At 45.8% G+C, this 20,383-nt stretch overlaps 1 protein-coding gene and 1 pseudogene across 1 annotated transcript; one reads left to right on the top strand and one right to left on the bottom strand.

Annotated features, from left to right (window-relative positions):
• Window positions 1-1,294: 1,294 nt before the first annotated feature.
• On the top strand, window positions 1,295-2,862 carry LOC136526941 (peroxidase P7-like). The gene is made up of 3 exons (XM_066519510.1): window positions 1,295-1,626; window positions 1,759-1,950; window positions 2,047-2,862. Exons 1-3 carry the CDS (start codon window positions 1,393-1,395, stop codon window positions 2,596-2,598), a joined length of 978 nt encoding a protein of 325 aa, XP_066375607.1. The 5' UTR covers window positions 1,295-1,392; the 3' UTR covers window positions 2,599-2,862.
• A 6,347-nt stretch (window positions 2,863-9,209) lies between these two features.
• LOC136526943 (peroxidase P7-like) lies at window positions 9,210-10,725 on the bottom strand (annotated as a pseudogene).
• Between the last annotated feature and the right edge of the window lie 9,658 nt (window positions 10,726-20,383).

Here is a 20,383-nt window from a genome sequence, read left to right as displayed (position 1 = left end):
TCAAATGCAAATATGCCACCGTATTTTTGCGAGCAAAGTTGCATGGGCATACCCTGTTATTTAGTACTGACAAGCGTACCAAACTAACAGCTCAGCAGCAGCAAAACGTTGTAGTATTATATTACTACGGTTAGGTTAGTAAGCATAATCGTGATTGAGGTTCCAAACAGATCATATGCAATGCAAGCCTTGATGGGCTGGATCAGGACTTTCAGAGAGCTACGATCGCCTCGGAATAAGTGCAAAGTCCGGTTTAGCTTGGACGTACCTACACGCTCTGGGCTCGCGCTCGTTTCATGCCTAACTCAAGGTCAAGAATCAAGATTAGTATACAGGAGTAGTAATAAAAAAACTCAGGCTACGGGGTAGACACCCCCAAGCTATTTTAATTTAAGGTAGATGACTTCTCATCTAGCCCGAGTGAAAAGCGCGGGACATGTGAGGGGTTTTTTTCTACACCGCCGACCAGATATTCGTCTGACCAAGGATTCGAACTGCGGTCACGAGGGACGTCACCCATAGGCTTGATCAACTGGTCTAGCAACCGTAGGCATATGGGAGTAGTATAGTATTCAAGGTTTGGGATGCACCAACTCAGCGAAACAGAATTGACTAGACAAGCTGATCAGTTACAGTAGATTTACTCATCACTCGATATTAACCATTCTTATGTAAGTAAAAAGATGCTAGGAAGGCAGCATTTGCAAAATTCGCCAAGTTATGTTATTTTTTAAATTTATTTAATTGACTATGATTTTTCTCATCACTCAGTCACATCATTAGTCACTTGAAATTTGCAATATACTAGACTCTATACACGGAGGAAAAGCGCTTTATCGCGAATTTGGCACTGCACACTCGAAACTAAACAATAAGAATACCCTCAATCTCGTTAACCAGACAACTACTCCGATGTACTCTGCACTGCACAGAGTAGCAAGTTGCAGTTTCAAAAAGATGATGATTGTGGAACATGCGCGCACCAAACCAGCGTCCTCTACACCGATCTGATCTTCTGATTAAATTTTATTTTTAAGGACAAATTTGCTTTTTTTTTACTAGTTTGCAGCAGTACTACAGTCCAACCCTAATCTGCCCACCATCACCTTCTCGCCAGGCTACGCCGTGCGCATTAGTCAACCAATCTAGCGCGAGTTCAGGCGCTCGCCCATATGGGCCGAACAGGCAATGCAAGCACCAAACTGGAGCCACAACACACTATATATACGCGTCCCCGTCCTTGTTCCTTCTCATCGATCAACCATTGATTGGTCTATAATCTTCTGGTTGCATCACTGCTAGCTGCTCAGCAGCAAGCTTGCAGCGTAACTACTTGTAGTTTCAAGTCACAATCCACATCCACTGGTCGATCGGTTACGGTTAGCTTTAGCCATGGCGGCGAGCGCATCATCAGTGATAAGGTGCTTGCTCACGGTGGCCGCGGTGCTGGCTCCCCTGCTGGCCGGCGGTGCTGCTGCCGGCGGCGGGCTGTCGACGAGCTTCTACAGCAAGAAGTGCCCGAACGTGCAGAGCATCGTGCGGGCCGGGATGGCGTCGGCCGTGGCGGCGGAGAAGCGCATGGGCGCCTCCATCCTCCGCATGTTCTTCCACGACTGCTTCGTCAATGTGGGGGCATGCAACATTAATTGTTGCATTCTAATCTGTCACCTGTTTCCGATCGATGCATGCGCAGCATGTACCAAAGCGTCGTCATTACTGATGGGAGCGTACGTGCTCCTTGGTTCGGTTACGTTGCAGGGATGTGACGCGTCCATCATGCTGGACGACACGGCGACCTTCACCGGCGAGAATAACGCCGGGCCTAACGCCAACTCGGTGCGCGGGTACGAGGTCATCGACGCCATCAAGACGCAGGTGGAGGCGTCCTGCAACGCCACCGTCTCCTGCGCCGACATCCTCGCCCTCGCTGCCCGGGACGCTGTCAACCTCGTACGTCGCAGAGCATGCACGACGCAATGCATTGCTTTACAAGCTACTGACGCGAGACCTGACTGACACATCCACCTTCCAATATAATGCATGCAGCTCGGCGGGCCGACCTGGACGGTGTACCTCGGCCGGCGGGACGCGCGGACGGCGAGCCAGAACGACGCGAACGCCAACCTCCCGGGGCCCGGGTCCACCCTCGCCACCCTCGTCACCATGTTCGGCAACAAGGGCCTGTCGGCGCGCGACATGACGGCGCTGTCGGGCGCGCACACCATCGGGCAGGCCCGGTGCGCCACGTTCCGCGACCGCATCTACAACGACGCCAACATCAACGCCACCTTCGCGTCGCTCCGGCAGCAGACGTGTCCGCAGTCCGGCGGAGACGCCGCGCTGGCCCCCATCGACGTGCAGAGCCCCGAGGCGTTCGACAACGCCTACTACCAGAACCTGATGAGCAGGCAAGGGCTGTTCCACTCGGACCAGGAGCTCTTCAGCGGCGGCTCGCAGGACGCGCTGGTGAAGAAGTACAGCGGCAACGCCGGCATGTTCGCCGCCGACTTCGCCAGGGCGATGGTGAGGATGGGCGCCATCAGCCCGCTCACGGGGACGCAGGGCGAGGTCAGGCTCGACTGCAGGAAGGTCAACTAGCGTCAACTGCTGCTGGACGATGGATTTTGGATACCGATTCGTCATGCATTCGAGTGTGTTCCAACTTCCGATTATCTTACGTGGCATGAATAATCCTGTCACGTTAACAGTCAAAACTGCGTGGCTGTTCGTCGTAGCACGCTTAATTAATCAATTGCTTCTGATTATCTTACGTGGCAGGAATAATCCTGTCCCTCTTTCTTATCGGCTACTGTAATGATATGAAATTCGTCACGTTTTTATTTGCCAAATTTGTACGGTATACTAGCTACTTTGTAGTCCATCCTTTCCAAATTATAAGTCGTTTTGACTTTTGTTTATCTATTTTGCTATGTATAAGACATATTATTATATATAGATACATAGTAAAATAAATGTACAAAAAAATAAAAAAGACTTAGAATTTGAAATAGAGGGAGCAATATACATGTGGAATCCAAATCCTTGTTACAGGGCCTAAGACTCTAATCTAACCAGTAGTATATTGTCTGGTACAGATGCAATTCCAGCTAATGTAAGAAAATGATCCGAGCAACTAAATATACTCCACCAGAACGGAAATGCCTAGGCTGTCTCTAGTTGGAGATCCATCAGAAGACTTAAACCTAAAATAGGTCTCCAACATAATATCTATAGCTTTCAACAGAGTACCTATATAGAAGATTATTTTTTGGTGTCAGGAGATGTATAACCCAAATCTGAGTATTCTCTCTCCTGGAGACCCATTTGCAGGGTTCGCTTTTGGGTCTGGTCGTTAAAGAAGATCAAAAATAGGTATTGAACCCTTTGTCTGTAGCGCTACCCAAACGTGGAATGTGTCTTGTATTTCGGGTAAGGATTGTTGGAGACGGTCTTACATCCGGGCATCCCATCGACCAGACGCTCAGGTTGGCGTTGGCCGCGACACTCTGAACGGCCCAACAACTTTTTTCCTGCGCTCGTCTTCGTGTTGCTTCCGTTTGGCTGCAGTCTCTGCATAGAAAAAGTCGCTCTCCACTCAAAGCAGCATCCGCATCGTCGCAGCAGGGTCCATCGCGACCACCTCGCCGCAACGTTCTCCGCCACGCCCGCCCGAATGGTGGCCTCCATCCTCCATCTCCACCGCATCCGAGCGCCGACGGCTGCCTTCCTCCCTCTGCACCGTGCTTGGCGTCGTCCGTCATGTGTGGCCAGGCGGCCAGGAGAGGGGGTCGTCGCTAGTCGGGCTAGGGCCTAGGCGTAGGTGCAACTGGTCGCTGCCAGGCCGTGCCACCATCCTCGGCCAACGGCTGGCCGGAATAGGCTGTTCCCCGTTCTGCTCTGCGTCGTCCGGAAGAAGAAGAGTGAAAAACGCATGTTGCAGGCATATATTTCAAATGTTTCAGATGTTTCATAGATATGTTGCAAATGCTTCATATGGATGTTGCAAAAGTAGATCGGGATGTCGCATATATTATAATGGTTGTACACGTGTGTTGCAAGTGTCTATTCCTAATGTTTCAACTGTTTTCAGACGTATGTTGCAAGTGTGTCTATCTGGACATTGCATATGTTTTACACAAATGTTGCTAAATGTTTTATCTGGATATTGCGTATGTTTGCAATGGTTTTCAAGTATTTTTGTAAGTGTTTGAGACGCATGTTTTAAGTGTTTCATCTGTCTTCTTTTATATGTTGCAAGTGTTGCATCTGAATATTTCAAAAGTAGATTAGAGTGTTGTACATGAAATACGTGTGGGAAATGGGAGGGGGCGCGAGCGGTTCCCGCGCGTGGTCCGGCGGCGCGGCAACATTCGGGGCAATATGGGCCTGTTGCTGGGGCGCTCGGTTGCAAGTCCAAACACTACTGGGGCGCTCGCTTGCTCTTGCGCTGGCACCGTGCGACGCTAATATCCTGGATCGGACGTCCACGCTAGGTAAGTCCACCGTCAGAAACTAAGAATCTTTTCAGTCCAGTAAGTAGGTATTAGTCTCCGAATCTGGATTGAAGCAGATCGGTGGACTGTAAAACTAAAATAAGAGGCAACGTCTGAACCCTGAACAAATATCAGCTGCGGCAAGAAGCATGGAGCCTGAACCTGAATAATTTTAGTTCAAGTTGCTGGAATGGGTAGGGTCGACATACCTGCCTCCTGGTTTTGCGAGCACACCACACGTCCACTTGCTCGGAAGTCGGAATGCCTGTTGGGAGATGCCCGCCGCCTCTGCCTCAGTTCGTCGCCGTGGAGCGTGGATTGGTTGGCCCCGTGCGTGTCCTCATCCGCCAGGTGCACGCGTACGTGTTCATCCAGTGCCAGTGAACCGCACCTGCCCCGTCCTGTCGGCCTCCACCAAGCCCACGGCAAAACCTCTGGCAGGGCGCCCGTAGGTAGGCAGACCTGTGACTCTGTCTTTGCGGTCCGTGATCACGAGGTTTTGTAGCGTTCCAGCATCTGACTGCGCACACGTCATCTCTGTTTGGAACCGGTGGCGTGGAAACCGGATCAGTTTATGCGTTGGTTGGATATGTATGTATTCATTTTAATCCGTATTTATTGAATATGTTGGAGTATAATTAAATTAAGTTCCATTTTATTTCACTCTAATATATATGGAGTGAAGTAAATACACGTGCACCTAAATAAGGTCCTTATAATTTTCAGTGTGAGATCACTCTATCTCTATTTGCTACAAATGCAAAATGCCTTAACGGTTCTTGCTCTATTATTAGCCAAAATATGATTGCAAAGTTAAAGCCGGACGGAGCAGAAAATCATATGCAAAAAAAATAGATCAAATTTATTAGATAAAAAAGATCAAATTTGAGAAGACAGAAAAAAACCAGCCTCCACTCGGCCAAGCAGACAATAAAAATCGGCCCAGACAATTTGAGCAGACTCCTCATCAATCCTGTTGAACTCGACCAAGGCCGGTTTTGGCAGGTCCGAGCCCTAATTTGTTTTTTTCTTTGAAAACTCATTCAGTCTCGTGGGAAATTATTGGTTTCGTGTACAATAAGAATACCTCACTATTTATATGAGAGGATCACGAACCAATTGAGAGATCCTATCTATTTAATCGTCAAAAAACCGATATGTCGATGTTTTGTAAACCAGATTACTAAACTTATACGATTGCCGTGTTGCTCTAGGAAGACGATGGTAGCATCCAATAGATACGAGGATTTATACTGGTTCTGGCAGGAGCCCTACGTCCAGTCTCAGAGATGATCGAGTGTGTGTTCCTCGCTTGGATGCTCTGAAGTTCTTACAATGGGGGTGCAAGAATGATGGAAGAGATAGAAGGACCTATGCTAGGCGAAGGGCTGCCCGAAGAGAAGCTCCAAGAGCTCTACTATGACGGTGAATGGTAGAGTATTCAGAATGTCTGGAGAGGGTGCCCTGGCTGTCCTTACATAGAGTTTGGGGCCAGAGCGCATACAAAGTAGAAGGTTGTCCCAACCGAAGGGTCGAGAGCCTGAGAGGGGTCCTATCTAACTTGGCTTGCAAGCTACGCCATTTTTTAGTGCACGTCCGGTCGTGGCTATCGTCATGGTCTTCTGGCCACGTTGCGACAGGGTGTGGCGTGAGGCTACTGTGCCAGCCATGTGGCACTGTAGCCTCGATGGTGGTTCATCAGCCGTCTTGTGCAACGCGGTGTCAGTCGTGGCCTTCGTCGTCGTCTCATGGTTTCCAGGGGCATCATACCCGAAGTAGGTAAGCGCCCCGCGTCGTCGTTTGCCTGGTGGCTTTACGGGGCCGAGGACCACGACCCCGATCATCGGGGCCGAGGCTCTCTATTGGTCTGGATGGCCTCTTCATCGAGCCCTTATTGTGGATCCCCATCCCATAGTGGGTGGGATCGTACAAGCATCTAGTCGGTCCCGTATTTGGACGGTGGGTGTCGTACCCATTGCCACCGCGGTGCGGTGTTGCTTCGTCAGTGCGGCGTGGCACAGGGATGTTGTCTGACCGGGCCGAGGTGATCGTTGTCCCCTCGGTCCTTGCGGGGTCAGTGTGGCGTGCTTGCTCTTGTCAGAGCAGGTGCGCTGGGCAGGGCTCGATCTCTTCCATCCCTTCCGGGGGTCATGACGAGGGCAAGGTCGCGTGTTTTGCGAGTGTTGTGCGGCCAAGGCTGGGGAAGGGGTCACGGTCGACTTTAGCCTTGGTGCATTCGGCTTAGCTGGGCCTTGGTCATTTGGGCCTTCGCTGACTGGCGAGTTATAGGTCGCGTGGCCTGCCAACTAATCGGTGTCCTAAGATACTCCAGGGTTATAACCCCGACACGATCTATCTTACTTTTTATCTTATACCTAAAACTCTTCTAGGTGCCTGTAGCACTTCTCTCGACGAGATTGTCGGCGTTATAGGTGGTCTTTCTCATCCTAGTTCATCCTGCTATGCCTCTCCCTTATGGTTCTTTTGGGAGACGTTCGTGGATTTTTGACAAAGAACTAGCGTCAAATCGACCCCATCGACCTGCTAGTCGGTATCACCGTTTAGATCTATATCTGTTGAATGTCTCGACCATGTGTGGGCCGGATGATCTAGCTCTTACCAGTTTGTTGGCAGGATTCAACGTTGACACGTTTTTTCTGACTCCCCTACTATTGTGGCCGACGACAATGGTCGACCATAGGACCTACCTAAAGAACCGGGGGAAAATTATCAAGCCTTCGATCCATCAACTCTCTAAGGAGATCTGCAAGATGTTGAAGAAGAGGGCGAAGGTCCAAGCTGCTACAGATCTAAAGTATGCTCTAGCATGCTTGGAGGTGGATCGATGATGAGCTGTCAAGAAAATCAAGGATATCAGTTTCGACCTTCTTCCTACTATACATCTTCATCTGAGATAAAAATTGATCAACCTTGTCGCAGATTCTCCAGTGGGATGAACCTGTTTGTTTGGTTCCAATAAGAAGGGCTGCGATGAGCTAAGATGGCCAGATCAACCGATGAAACAAAGATCGGATGGCAGAGAAATCAAAATGACGTTGAAGAATGAGAGCTCAGCTCAGCCGGCCTATCATCTAGAATCTACAGTATTTTTCTCTCACAACAAAACAGCTTCAGCCGGCTGAGGCTTTAATACCAGTCGAACATGCCTTATCAGTGGGTATGAACATTTATAGAAACTAGTGAGATATGTTTTTCAATTCAGAATTAGGTGGGCCCATAAAGGGAGGAGCACATAGCCCAGGCCTTGGTGCAGAACAAGATCTGCAGATTTTGGCCCAGTGAACCATGCCCAAATAGTATTCGGCCACTTTGTCCTTTTTTTTAGTGGAGAACACGTGACAGGACTAGAGTACAACAGTCGGACGAGGTGATACGATATGTGCTTTCACTGCTTCGAAGTTGGAACACATGACATGACCATATAGTAAACATGGATGGTGCGCGCGCGCGCGTCTATATATATATATATATATATATATATATATATATATATATATATATATATATATATATATATATATATATATATATATATATATACTGTTCTGATAGCTGGCCGCAGAATAAGTTATTTTGTGGCAACTTTGAGTTATGATAATTACTATACTAATTTACGAGATTATGATAACTTCATCATAAATGATTTACTATAGCATTATAGTAACTCTCATCTTGAATTATAGTAACCCATGTATCGTAAATGTGTATTGTCATTATCGTAAATTGGTACAAACATTATCGTAAATCAAGGTAACAATAGAATAAGTTATCCTATAGCTAGCTACAAAATAATTTATTCTGTAGCCACTTTGAGTTACGCTAATTACTATATTAATTTACGAGATTATAGTAACTCCTTATTAAGTGGTTTGCTATAACGTTATGGTAAATATCCCCATGTGTTATAGTAACCCAACTATCGAAAATATATATTGATATTATCGTAAATTAGTATATAAAATTATCGTAAATGAAGGTGGCTACAGAATAACTTATTTTATAGCTAACTACCGCATATACTCTTCATATATATATATATATATATATATATATATATATATATATATATATATATATATATATATATATATATATATATATAGAACTACTATCCTGTAGCTGGCTACAGAATAACTTATTCTGTAGCCACTTTGAGTTATGATAATTACTATGTTAATTTACGAGATTATAGTAACTCTTTACTAAGTAGTTTAATATAACGTTATGGTAAATATCCCCATGTGTTATAGTAACCCAACTATCGTAAATATGTATTGACATTATGGTAAATTAGTATATAAAATTATAGTAAACGGAGGTGGCTACAAAATAACTTATTTTGTAGCCGGCTACTGAATAGCCTCTCCCTATATATATATATATATATATATATATATATATATATATATATATATATATTTGCGTTTCAAATCCAATAGAAAAGGTCAGGTGAATCATTTCGATATGACCTGGCCATGTAAGTGACTACATACTCCGTAGTATTGATGAGTCCTATCTATAGCTACATACTAGAGAGTAGTGTAGTTCATGAGAATCTAGCTAGCTAGCTGTACATATGTCGGTCGATTTCTGCGATCGATCGACAGCAACAGAAGCTACCTAGCTAGAAGTATGGGCGCGTTCGCGGGTCTGGATGGTCCAGACCAGCCGGCTGACCCTCCTCACGAAATACTGTTCAGCAAACAGTTGCTCCAGTGTTTTTCTTTTACAAAATCAGTCAGTTTCAGCCAAGTTTTAGAGATATCCGATCCGTATCTAGGCGTATCTATCTACTAGCTGTTGACGACGTGGCAGTTGCGCCTGATCTGTCCGGCGGTGCCGGTGAGCACCCCAACGTTGCCCATCTTAATCATGGCCGCCACGAAGTCGCTGTTGAAGAGCGAGGCGCTGGCGCTGTACTGCCTCACCAGCGCGTCCTGCGACCCGCCGTTGAAGAGCTCCTGGTCCGAGTGGAACAGGCCCCGCTGCGACAGCAGGTTGGTGTAGTAGTCCGTGTCGAACCTCGCCGGCGTCTGCACGTCGATGGGCGCCAGGGTGCCGTCGCCGCCCGACCGCGGGCACGTCTGCTGCCGCAGCGCCGCGAAGGAGGCGTTGATGTTGGTGTCGCCGTAGATGCGGCCCCGGAAGGTGGTGCACCGGGCCTGCCCGATGGTGTGCGCGCCCGACAGCGCCGTCATGTCGCGCGCCGACAGGCCCTGCCTGCCGAACAGGGAGATGAGGGTGGCAAGGCTGGACCCGGGTCCCGGGAGGTTGCTGCTTGGCGAGGGAGGCGCTCGCCGTCGTCGAGTCCCGCCGGCCCAGCGGCACGTTCCAGGTCGGCCCGCCGAGCTACGTACGTATACGCACAACAACAACAAACGAAGCAAAAGTGTCAGACGCATGCCGACCATACACACTGGATAACTGATATGACGCGCAGGCGCAGCGCATGTCATAAACAACCAAACTAGTAGGCGTGCGTACAAGATTCGTTCCGTCGCGCGCGGCGAGCGCGAGGATGTCGGCGCACGACACGACGCCGGGGCACGCGGCCTCCACGTTCGTCTTGATGGTGTCGATGACCTCAAAGCCGCGCACCGAGTTGGCGTTGGGGCCGGCCGTCTTCTCCCCTCCGGCGTCGAGAAGGATCGATCCGTCGCAACCCTGGCATCACAATCACATAGTGTTACCGGAGGCATACATACATCGCGGTTAAACTGAATTGTCCAGCATAGCATGCATAAATGGTGTGTTGTTAGTTGTTATAAGAACAACTAGATGAACAGTGTGAGGATTCTAGCTAGTACTTGAACAAAGCAGTCGTGGAAGAAGAGCCTGAGCAGAGAGGCGCCCATCCTCGGCTCAGCGCTGACGGCCTGGGTCATCGCCGTCCGCACGATGGTCTGCAGGTTGGGGCAGGAGGATGCGTAGAACGTGGTCGAGAGCTGTGCGTGGGCAACACAGGAGAGGAGGGAAATGGCGACCAAGCATTGCATCAAGGTAGGAGCCGCCATGGCAACCTGCACACTAGCTCGGTGAAGCTACTTGCTTAAGCAGTAAGGTCTCTGCGGCAGCTTCGATTTGAGAGCTAGGGGTGTGGATGATATACACATGGGGCACATGGCCCTATTTATAGTGCTTCGAGGTAGGGCTGCATGCATTCCAGTCTGTGTCCTGCCTGCGTTTGTGGTCAACCATGGCTGCCGGGAAGTGGAAATTTGGGACCAATTCTCTTGCATCATCTTGTGATTCAAGTGAGGGGAAGACCGCACGAGTTACAGAGTTTTGGCCTACCCGAAAGACGCTGTTTCTTTCAGAGTAGCTGAATGCCGCTTGTGTCGCTATAGGGAAATCAATAAGAGTGTCTTATATATCCCATATATTTCCTTTGCACCAAGCCCCGGGCTCTGTACTTGCACTGTGGCCTAGGCTCCACTCTTAGTGTCTTTGACGTTACTTTAGCTAAAAGAATTTCCCATGCGTTGATGCGAAATTTTAGAATTGTAATTTATCTGACGAATGAAGGAAATATTATAGAAGAGGAAAGGAATTATTTAGGGGTAGCATGATGAAATATAATACAATTTGTATCCTAGAGGGGAAATATAAAAAACATTACTACCAATAGGTGGACACTAGTAGAGAAACGATTTTTCATCCACTTTAAAATTTGGCTTTAGTCCCGGTATTTTTCGTGCCCGGGACTTGAGAGACCTTTAGTCCCGGTTTGTAGCTCCAACCGGGATTAAAGGTCCCTGCCCAACGGCTACTGCGGCAGGCTTTGTCTGTAGGGGAGGTTGGAGCTACCAACCGGGACTAAAGGTTAACTTTTACTCCCGGTCGGTCCCTCCAACCGGGAGTAAAAGTCTACTCCCGGCTGGAGGCTCCGTCCGGGACTAGAAAGGGACCTTTAGTCCCGGTTGGTGTCTCCAACCGGGACTAAAGGTCCCCTCCTATATACCACTTCTTTCTCCCCGAGCCCGAGCCACTTCGACCTCAGTGTTCTTGCTTCATCGCCGACCTCTCTTCTTCCTCATCGCCGGTAATCACAAGATTTCGTCGATTGCTCCATCGATTCTTCGGTTCTAAAGGTTACCAACGTTATACTCTCATGTTTCATCAGTAGCATATCTCATTTTGTGGACTAGATATATATGGTTTTTTATGGTGTATTTTTTTATTTGTAAGCCATTTAAGCTCAAAATCACTTTAAAGTTTACATATTTGGAAGAAGGAAGGTTAAAGTAGTTATTTAAAACTAGTATTCATCTTTCATTTCTAGCATGCACAGCGCATTTCATGGTTTAGAGATATAGAGAATTTTAGAGTTTTTTAATTTTATTTGTTTATAAAATAAGAAATTTATATTATATTAAAAATGAGTATAGAGAGTAGATGGCAACTGCTTCTGGTTCCTCGGCCTCTCATCGGGTTCCAAAGCGACTGAGGCCGAACCTCCCTCTCATTGCATTCGGCAAGTGTGAGGAAAAGATTGTGATGGAGCACCGGGTGAGGAAGGAGTGTCCCAACAAGGGCCGTATCTTCTACAAGTGTCCGGAGTGCAATGTGAGTTATTTTGTAGCATTTGATGATTATGGTTAATTTATACTTATTTTCATGATGATTGTGATTAAAGTTCTAATTTTTTGTTTTAATTTCAGTGGGATGGCACTGGATGTTCAGGCTGGTACTAGGAGGAAGAGTATGTTGAACACATGCAAAACTCTCTTGCACAGGCGGCTACGGCGGCTGATGAGGCAGTGATCCTGCGGAAGAAGCCCATAGATGTTGAACAAACGCATGATATGTCTATTTTAGTTGGGATTGGTCGTGAAATCCTTATGCTGCTGAAGTGCATTTTAGCTTTAGTTTTTTAGTGGTAGTTGGGATTGTCTACATTATAGCGAGACTTTCATAAATTAATACCTTGTGTGGTGGCATGCATATCGTATAATTAACTAATTATGTTCTATGTTTTAATATGGTATGTATGTCATGTAATGCAGATGAGCCAGCATTGGATGTACAATGCTGATCGCCGCTCCCAAGAGTTCATTGAGGGCGTGCATTCTTTCTTACGTGTGGCCGAGGTAAATAAACGCGATGGTTTCATGTGCTGCCCATGTGTCATATGTAAGAATTTGAAGGAATATGCTAGCTCAAAGAGTCTTCATTCACACTTGTTGAAGTCGGGTTTCATGCCAAACTATATTTGTTGGACGAAGCACGAATAAACCGGGGTTGTAATGGAAGAAGGTGAAGAAGAACAATGGGACGATGATGACATTATTGCTGAATATGGTGCCTTCAATGATACTGCAATGGGAGAAGCTGAAGAAGAGATAGGGGCAGAAGATGAGCCCACTGATGATCTTGGTCAGGCCATTCATGACGCACAAAGAGAATGTGAAAGTGAAAAGGAGAAGATCAAGTTCGAGCGCATGCTAGAGGATCACAAGAAATTGCTATACCCAACTTGTGATGCGGGGCAGAAAAAGTTGGGTACCACACTGGAATTGCTGTAATGGAAGGCAAAGAATGGTGTATCTGACAAGGGATTTGGGGAGTTACTAAAAATCCAAAAGAAGATGCTTCCAAAGGATAACGAATTGACCGCCACTACGTACGAAGCAAAACAGGTAGTCTGCCCTTTAGGATTAGAAATCCTGATGATACATGCATGTCCTAATGACTGTATCCTCTACCGTGGCAAGGAGTACGAGAAGTTAGATGCATGCCTAGTATGTCATGCATCGCGGTATACGATCAGGTGAGATGACCCTGGTGATGCTGATGGCAAACGTTCCACGAAGAAAATCCCTGCCAAGATTATGTGGTATGCTCCTATAATACCACGCTTGAAACGTCTGTTCAGAAACAAAGACCATGCAAAGTTGTTGCGATGGCACAAAGAAGACCGTAAGGTAGACAATATGTTGAGACACCCTGCTGATGGGTCCCAGTGGAGAGCAATCGATAGAGAATTCCCGGAGTTTGCAAATGACGCAAAAAACTTAAGGTTTGCTTTAAGTACGGATGATATGAATCCTTTCGGGGAGCAGAACAGTAGTCATAGCACTTGGCCTACTACTCTATGTATCTACAACCTTCCTCCCTGGTTATGCATGAAGCATAAGTTTATTATGATGCCAGTGCTCATCCAAGGCCCAAGGCAACCTAGCAATGACATCGATGTGTACCTGAGGCTACTAGTTGAAGAACTTCTACTTTTGTAGAATAGACCAGGTATATGTGTGTGGGATGAGCACAAACAGGAGCACTTTGACCTACGAGCATTATTGTTCGTAACAATCAATGATTGGCCTGCTCTAAGTAATCTTTTAGGACAATTAAACAAGGGATATAATATATGCACGCACTGTTTTGATGACATTAAAGGTATATTCTTGAAAAAATTTCGAAAGGTCGTGTACCTTGGCCATTGTCGATTTCTTCCTACGAATCACCCCCTAAGAAAGAAAGGCAAGCATTTTAAAGGTAAGGCAGACCACTAGACCAAGCCGGGCAACCGAACTGGTGAGGATGTACTTAATATGGTCAAGGATGTGAAAGTAGTATTTGGAAAGGCACATGGCAGCGAACCTGTTCCGAACGACACCAATGGTCATGCACCCATGTGGAAGTAGAAGTCCATATTTTGGGAGTTACCCTATTCGCAAGTCCTAGAAGTCCGTAGCGCGATCGACGTGATGCACCTGACGAAGAATCTTTGTGTGAACCTGCTAGGCTTCATGGGTGTGTATGAGAAGCCTAAGGACACACTTGAAGCACGACAGGACCTGTGATGTTTGAAAGAATGAGACAACCTGCATCCAGAGAAGATAGATGATGGACGCCATTACTTAAGTCCTGCCAGCTCCACTCTTAGTAAAGAAGAGAAGGAAAGCATGTTTGAATGCCTAGCAAGCATCAAGGTACCATCTGGATTCTCCTCGAATATAAAGGGTATAATAAATATGCCAGAGAAGAAATTCCTAAACTTAAAGTCCCATGACTGCCACGTGCTCATGACGCAATTGCTTCCAGTTGCATTAAGAGGAATTCTACCTCCAAATGTACGTCTAGCCACCGTAAAGCTATGTGCATTCCTCAATGCAATTTCTCAAAAGGCAATCGATCCAATGGATCTAGCTAAACTACAGAATGATGTGGTTCAATGTCTTGTTAGCTTTGAGTTGGTGTTCCCTCCTTCCTTCTTTAATATCATGACACACCTCCTAGTTCATCTGGTCAAGGAGATTAGCATTCTCGGTCTTGTGTTCCTGCACAACATGTTCCCCTTTGAGAGGTTCATGAGAGTCCTAAAGAAATATGCTCACAACCGTGCTCGGCCAGAAGGAAGCATCGCCAAGGGCTATGGAACAGAGGAGGTCATTGAGTTTTGTGTTGACTTTATTCCCGACCTTGACCCGATTGGTGTTTCTGAATCACGACACGAGGGGAGACTAAGTGGAAAAGGGACAATGGAAATAAGCAAACATATTATGGCCGCATAGAGGAGATATGGGAACTAAACTATGCACCTACTTTTAAGGTACCTTTGTTCAAGTGCCAATGGGTAAAGGCGACTAGAGGCGTGGTAGCAGTCGACAACCAGTATGGAATGACAACCGTGGACCTCAACAATATTGGGTACAAAGATGAACCGTTCGTCCTTGCCAAGGATGTGAATTATGTGTTCTATGTCAAGGACATGTCTATAAAACCGAAGAGAGGGAAAAACAACAACGACCCAGTCAATGAGCCAAAGCGCCACATAGTTCTTTTAGGGAAAAGAAACATCGTCATAATTGAAAACAAGTCAACATATCAGAAGATTATGAAAAGGATGATAGAATTCCACCATTCACAGTGAACAAAGACCCAAGCATCCAGCTAAATGATGAGGACACTCCATAGTTACGGCGCGATCATAATCAAGGGATATACGTTAAGAAGAAGTTCACTACTATGCCCACTTGATATATATAAGTAATGTTTAATAGTGTGTATTAGAGGTATTATGTAATAATTATGAATTCATAGATGTTTATTAGGTGTTTCCTTTTTTTCTATGTTCAGATTAAATTTGTGTTTGATGGTGGGATTTCCATGTCGCTTTTGAACAATGAGTGATGAAAAAAAATGAAAAGATTTATGTTAAAATAATGTGAAAACAAATTTCCAATCGAAAACAAAAGTTTTAATGATTTAAATTAAACACTACATTTTTGCATTAATGAAATAGTAATTATTAATGACATTATGTTTCAATATTTATAAGAAAAAACAAAAAACTTTATGTCACACAATTTTCCTGTGTGCAATAAAGCAAAAGTAAATCCATATTCTTTTAAAACAATTTTATGCCTTGTATTTAATTTACTGTGCAATTAACAAGAGTTTAACATTTTATAGAAAGAAATATATATAAAACAAATGGTGCTTGAAACGGGCGAGAAGTGAAATTGCAGCCCAACTTTAGTCCCGGGTAGATCACCCGGGACTAAAGGTGGGCTGCCTTTTTTGTGGCCCGCCAAAATACACCTTTAGTCCCGGCTCGTAATACCAGCCGGGACTAAAGGTCCTTTAGTCCCGGGCATTTACAGGAGCTGGGACTAAAGGTCCCTCCCCTATACAAGGCGACCGTTTCTTCTTCCTCCTCACTGTTCGTCTTTGTCGCCCATCGCCACTGCCGCCGCCGCCCTCGTCACCGCAGCCCTCACCTTCCCCGCGCCTTCCCTGTGCCTTCCCCGAGCCTGACGCCGCACCTTCCCCGCTCCCGTGCCCGACGCCGCAGCGGAGGAGCCGCCCGAGCCGATGCACCGCCAAGGACGAGGAGCCCTGGAGCCGGCGACGAGACCCCCTCCCATCCCGCGGGTCTCATCTTCCCCGAGACCAGCGGACCTGAGTCCAGCGCCCTTGACGGGGACGCTGCCCTTCACGCAGCAGCCCTCTATCGTCGACATCCGCACCACGGACCGTGACTGGCACACCTCTGTACCACACTCCACCACCAGCAGTATGTCGCCGCTGATGTCGACGCCTTCCCCTTCCACCACGTGCTGCTCCTGCTTCGTCACCACCGTGTCAGTGGCTGAGGAACCATGGATTTGGGGAATTGCGGTATCATGGCGAATTTGCTTCGTCACCACCGTGTCACGGCTGGAGTATTTGATTCTAATCCAATTCCTATTCAACCTCGCTCGGCCAACACGACACCTCGGACATGAAAACAAAAAAACTTATTACAGAAATCCTCTTTAGTCTCGAGGGGTAAAATTATTACTATCCAAATATCGTGTACGTGATATCCTATAATTTTACCCCTCGATTTATACACTGAATGTGAGATGTTGGTGTGAACTATGCTGCCGCTGCCGACTACCGTGCCGTGCACTACTGAACCTGCCCACCTCTGCAAATGCGTCAGCCATGGAAGCTCGCTACGCCTATGCTATACGATGGGATGGGACGATGAGTAGACCGAGGTAGCTACCACTACAGGCTAGTGTAGCAATAATGTGTGATGCCGAGGCGAGTGCTATTTTTGTGCTTCAGCAGTGCTACAGTGCCGAGGCGCACCAAAGCAGCTATGCGACAGGATGCCTTTTTGCTTTTGCTTGGCTGCATGGCACGCAGAGGTATGGGCGCCCACGGCAGCGATGGCCACTATGAACAGTGGACACGATACGTAGAGGCCTACATAGCACGGCTACTGTAAAGTAGTTCAAGCTTGGGTCCTTGACTAGGCTAGTGGGTTGGCCTGACCTGATGTGTGTTGCGTGCCTTACCAGATCCATGCCATGTTGGATCGGTTTGCTTCTTTGGCCTATATAGAGGAATGGGAGGGGAGCGTGAGAGACACGTAGGAAGGTTTATTTCTACAACAAATCTAGCTACTAGGGGCATGCATGAAGTACTTAATAGTATTATACCCAAATGGATGATGGACCTTGCTTCCTAAAATATAAAAGGCTAGAAATTCAAATTTTTGTACCAAAATAGAAGATATCCTGGATCCTTAACCTCCTCTCTCCTTTTTTTTGCCAGGATGTATTGAGATTCTTTTTAAACTTATTAGCTTCATCCAAAACAATCAGTTAGTAAATAAGGAAAATAACAACTAAACTACTCCCCTCTATTCTAATTAATGAGGGGCAAAGTGGTCTTTGTTAATCTTCTTATTTTTTTATCTAAATATTATTAGGATACTTTATATTTCAGGACAGAGGGAGCAGTTAGTATACCTGTTTACAACTACCAAGCTTCTGTATTTCGATGAACAAAGCACCACCTATCCTGCTGCCCTCCACCTCCTCAAAGAGTCGTTTATATATATATATATATATATATATATATATATATATATATATATATATATATATATATATATATATATATATATATATATATATAAATGTCTTGTAGAAAAAAAACGAATGAATTTTTGAGTGTAGTTATTTAATTAATTTTAAGCACATGACTCGATCCATTTTATAGATATATGGTTTTTATTTTTTATAGATATATCTAGTGGTGTAAAAGCTAGATGGCCGCCCCGAGAGACAACATGGATGAAGAAATGATGTATATTATCAACACTGGCACTCAATTTGCCGATGGTGACCAGCAGGATGTAGATGATGGGAGTTAATACCTGGCTCTTGAAAATAATCAAGAAAATATTGTCCAAGAAAATACTAGCGAGGTATATATATTTATATATATATATATATTTGAATACTATATATTTATATTTGAATATCTATCATCTATTATGTGTACACATGATATTTATTTATTCTTTTTTTATACGTAGCCCTCTGGATCGACGACCACAACGGCGAAAAGCAAAAATATTTGAGGCTCGAAAAAGCCATTGGAGGGGCGCTACATAATATCAGAATTCAATATCGAGACAGGCGAACCACTTGGTCCATATGCAAGGAAATTCGTGCAACACTGTGGGTACCTTGTAAGGGATAGACTTCCGATCAGTGCCCGTGAATGGAAGCAAAAGATCAACGAGCCTCATGTTAGTTTTGTCTCTGATCTTGATAAGAATTTAATTTGGGATGATATCCTTCAACATTTCACGTTGCAAGCGGATGATTATGATGATATCAACGATGATGAATTGAAGGAGCTAGATCGAAAGTGGGCTATGAAGAAGATAGCCACACAATTCCAGACTTGGAAGAAATCCCTATAAACAAAATACGTCAGAAAGAATCTAACGCCCAATTTCAATACTAGGGCCCCGCTCGCAAAGTTGAGGCCCTACTAGAATGATTTTATACAGTACAAGACATTGGAAGAGGGTGAGGAACGGGTGAGAAGGAACCAAGAGAATGCCCAACAAAAGGTATACCACCATGGCATGGGATCAGGTGGCTAGGTGACTGCCATTCCCAAGTGGAAAAAATGGAAGCGGATATTCTTGCCAAGGGTATCACACTAGAATCACTCAATTGGCCTAAACGCACGAAGAATTGGTTTTTCACTCATAGGGGAAGACTGGACCTTGAGACCGGGAAGCTGGTTCATGGCCCAAAACTTGAAAGAGCAACACAAAGTTTTTCTTATGCTCTATAAGCTAAAGCTATTGGTGCGTTCAGGCCTAATAGAGAGAAGGATGAACTGATGTATGCCATCGGGACTGCTGAATACAGTGGCTGAATGAGAGGTTTAGGACGAAACATTTCTTAGGAGCATGGTTTCTCTAACGACAGAGATACCTACAGAAGTCGGCAGAGAAGGAAGGATGAGGAAGCGGCGCGGATCAGCAGGTTGGAGGAATATGTTCATGAGTCACGGGAGGCGTTGCTTCAAGCACAGGAGCGCGAAAAAGACATAAGCTAGAATGTAGGACAAAATCATAAAGCAAGTGTAAATAGCAATGAGTGCCCAAAGACAGGCATCAGATCCAGGAATCAACATTAATATTAGCCCCCCTGATCAGTTGAAATGCATCTACGCTTCCACGGAGTTGCCAAATCAAGATGACGCAATGCTACGTTTCCCCGTGGTTGACATCACTGCACCGTTTACATCATGTGAGCTACATATTCCAAAAGGGATGCCACAATCATGGTGACTCTCGGTGTTTTTTCTCCTCCAGATCCTACCAAGACACTAAGAATCTATGGGGCAATAATACCACCTGGATATGTTAGCGTCTCAGTGGATAGAGTTAACAAAGGTTTTAGTGATCTGGCTCTTGACATTACAGGAGGTGATGGGGAGAAGACTCTAGGAGAAGCAGAGAAGACATTCATACTATGGCGCAAGCGCTACATCATTATTCCCGGGGTCTCTAGAACACCGTCGCTTCCTCAACTGCCAGACAATAGGTGCGGACAAAAGTGAACAAAATAATTTTTTCACTAATTTTCTATTGACTTGCATGATTAATAATAACAATTTCTTATACCTAATTATTCTTTTTTGTAATCACACAGTAGGGCCTCCACCAATCTAAGTCCAATTATTCAATCTCTAGATCATCATAGTGCTCCGGGCAATCAGGTGGCAACACCGCCACCGTCGCCACCTCCAAGGAGGTCTCCAACGCCTCCAAGGAGGTCTCCTATGGCTGCCCCGCCTCCCTTGATGACCAAGAAGCAGCCAGCTTCTAAGAGGTCCACCCCGCAAACGAAGCCGTTGGCCCACTAGTCGGCAAAGAAGAAAGCCTCCTCTAATCCAGTTATTTTCAAAAAACTGTCTTACGAGAAAAGTGAAAAAGAATTAAATGCTGCAGTACAAAAAGATGTGAACAGTTTCTTCGAAAAAGTAAGAAAGCAACGAGAAGCGAGGGAGAACCTGAAGAAACTGTACTTCTACCTACCTCCAGATCTTCTAAGAAA

Source organism: Miscanthus floridulus, chromosome 19 (genome assembly GCF_019320115.1).
Source record: "Miscanthus floridulus cultivar M001 chromosome 19, ASM1932011v1, whole genome shotgun sequence".
Classification (NCBI taxonomy): Eukaryota; Viridiplantae; Streptophyta; class Magnoliopsida; order Poales; family Poaceae; genus Miscanthus; species Miscanthus floridulus.
Note: the sequence above shows the minus strand (reverse complement) of the source record. Positions and strands in the feature narration are given on the sequence as shown.

What these genes read in the sequence shown, in the direction of transcription:
- LOC136526941 (XM_066519510.1), top strand. Translation starts at nt 1,393, where the DNA reads ATGGCGGCGAGCGCATCATCAGTGATAAGGTGCTTGCTCACGGTGGCC. An exon ending in TCCACGACTGCTTCGTCAAT is followed by an intron (nt 1,627 to 1,758) that starts GTGGGGGCATGC and finishes GTTACGTTGCAG; the next exon opens with GGATGTGACGCGTCCATCAT. An exon ending in CCCGGGACGCTGTCAACCTC is followed by an intron (nt 1,951 to 2,046) that starts GTACGTCGCAGA and finishes TAATGCATGCAG; the next exon opens with CTCGGCGGGCCGACCTGGAC.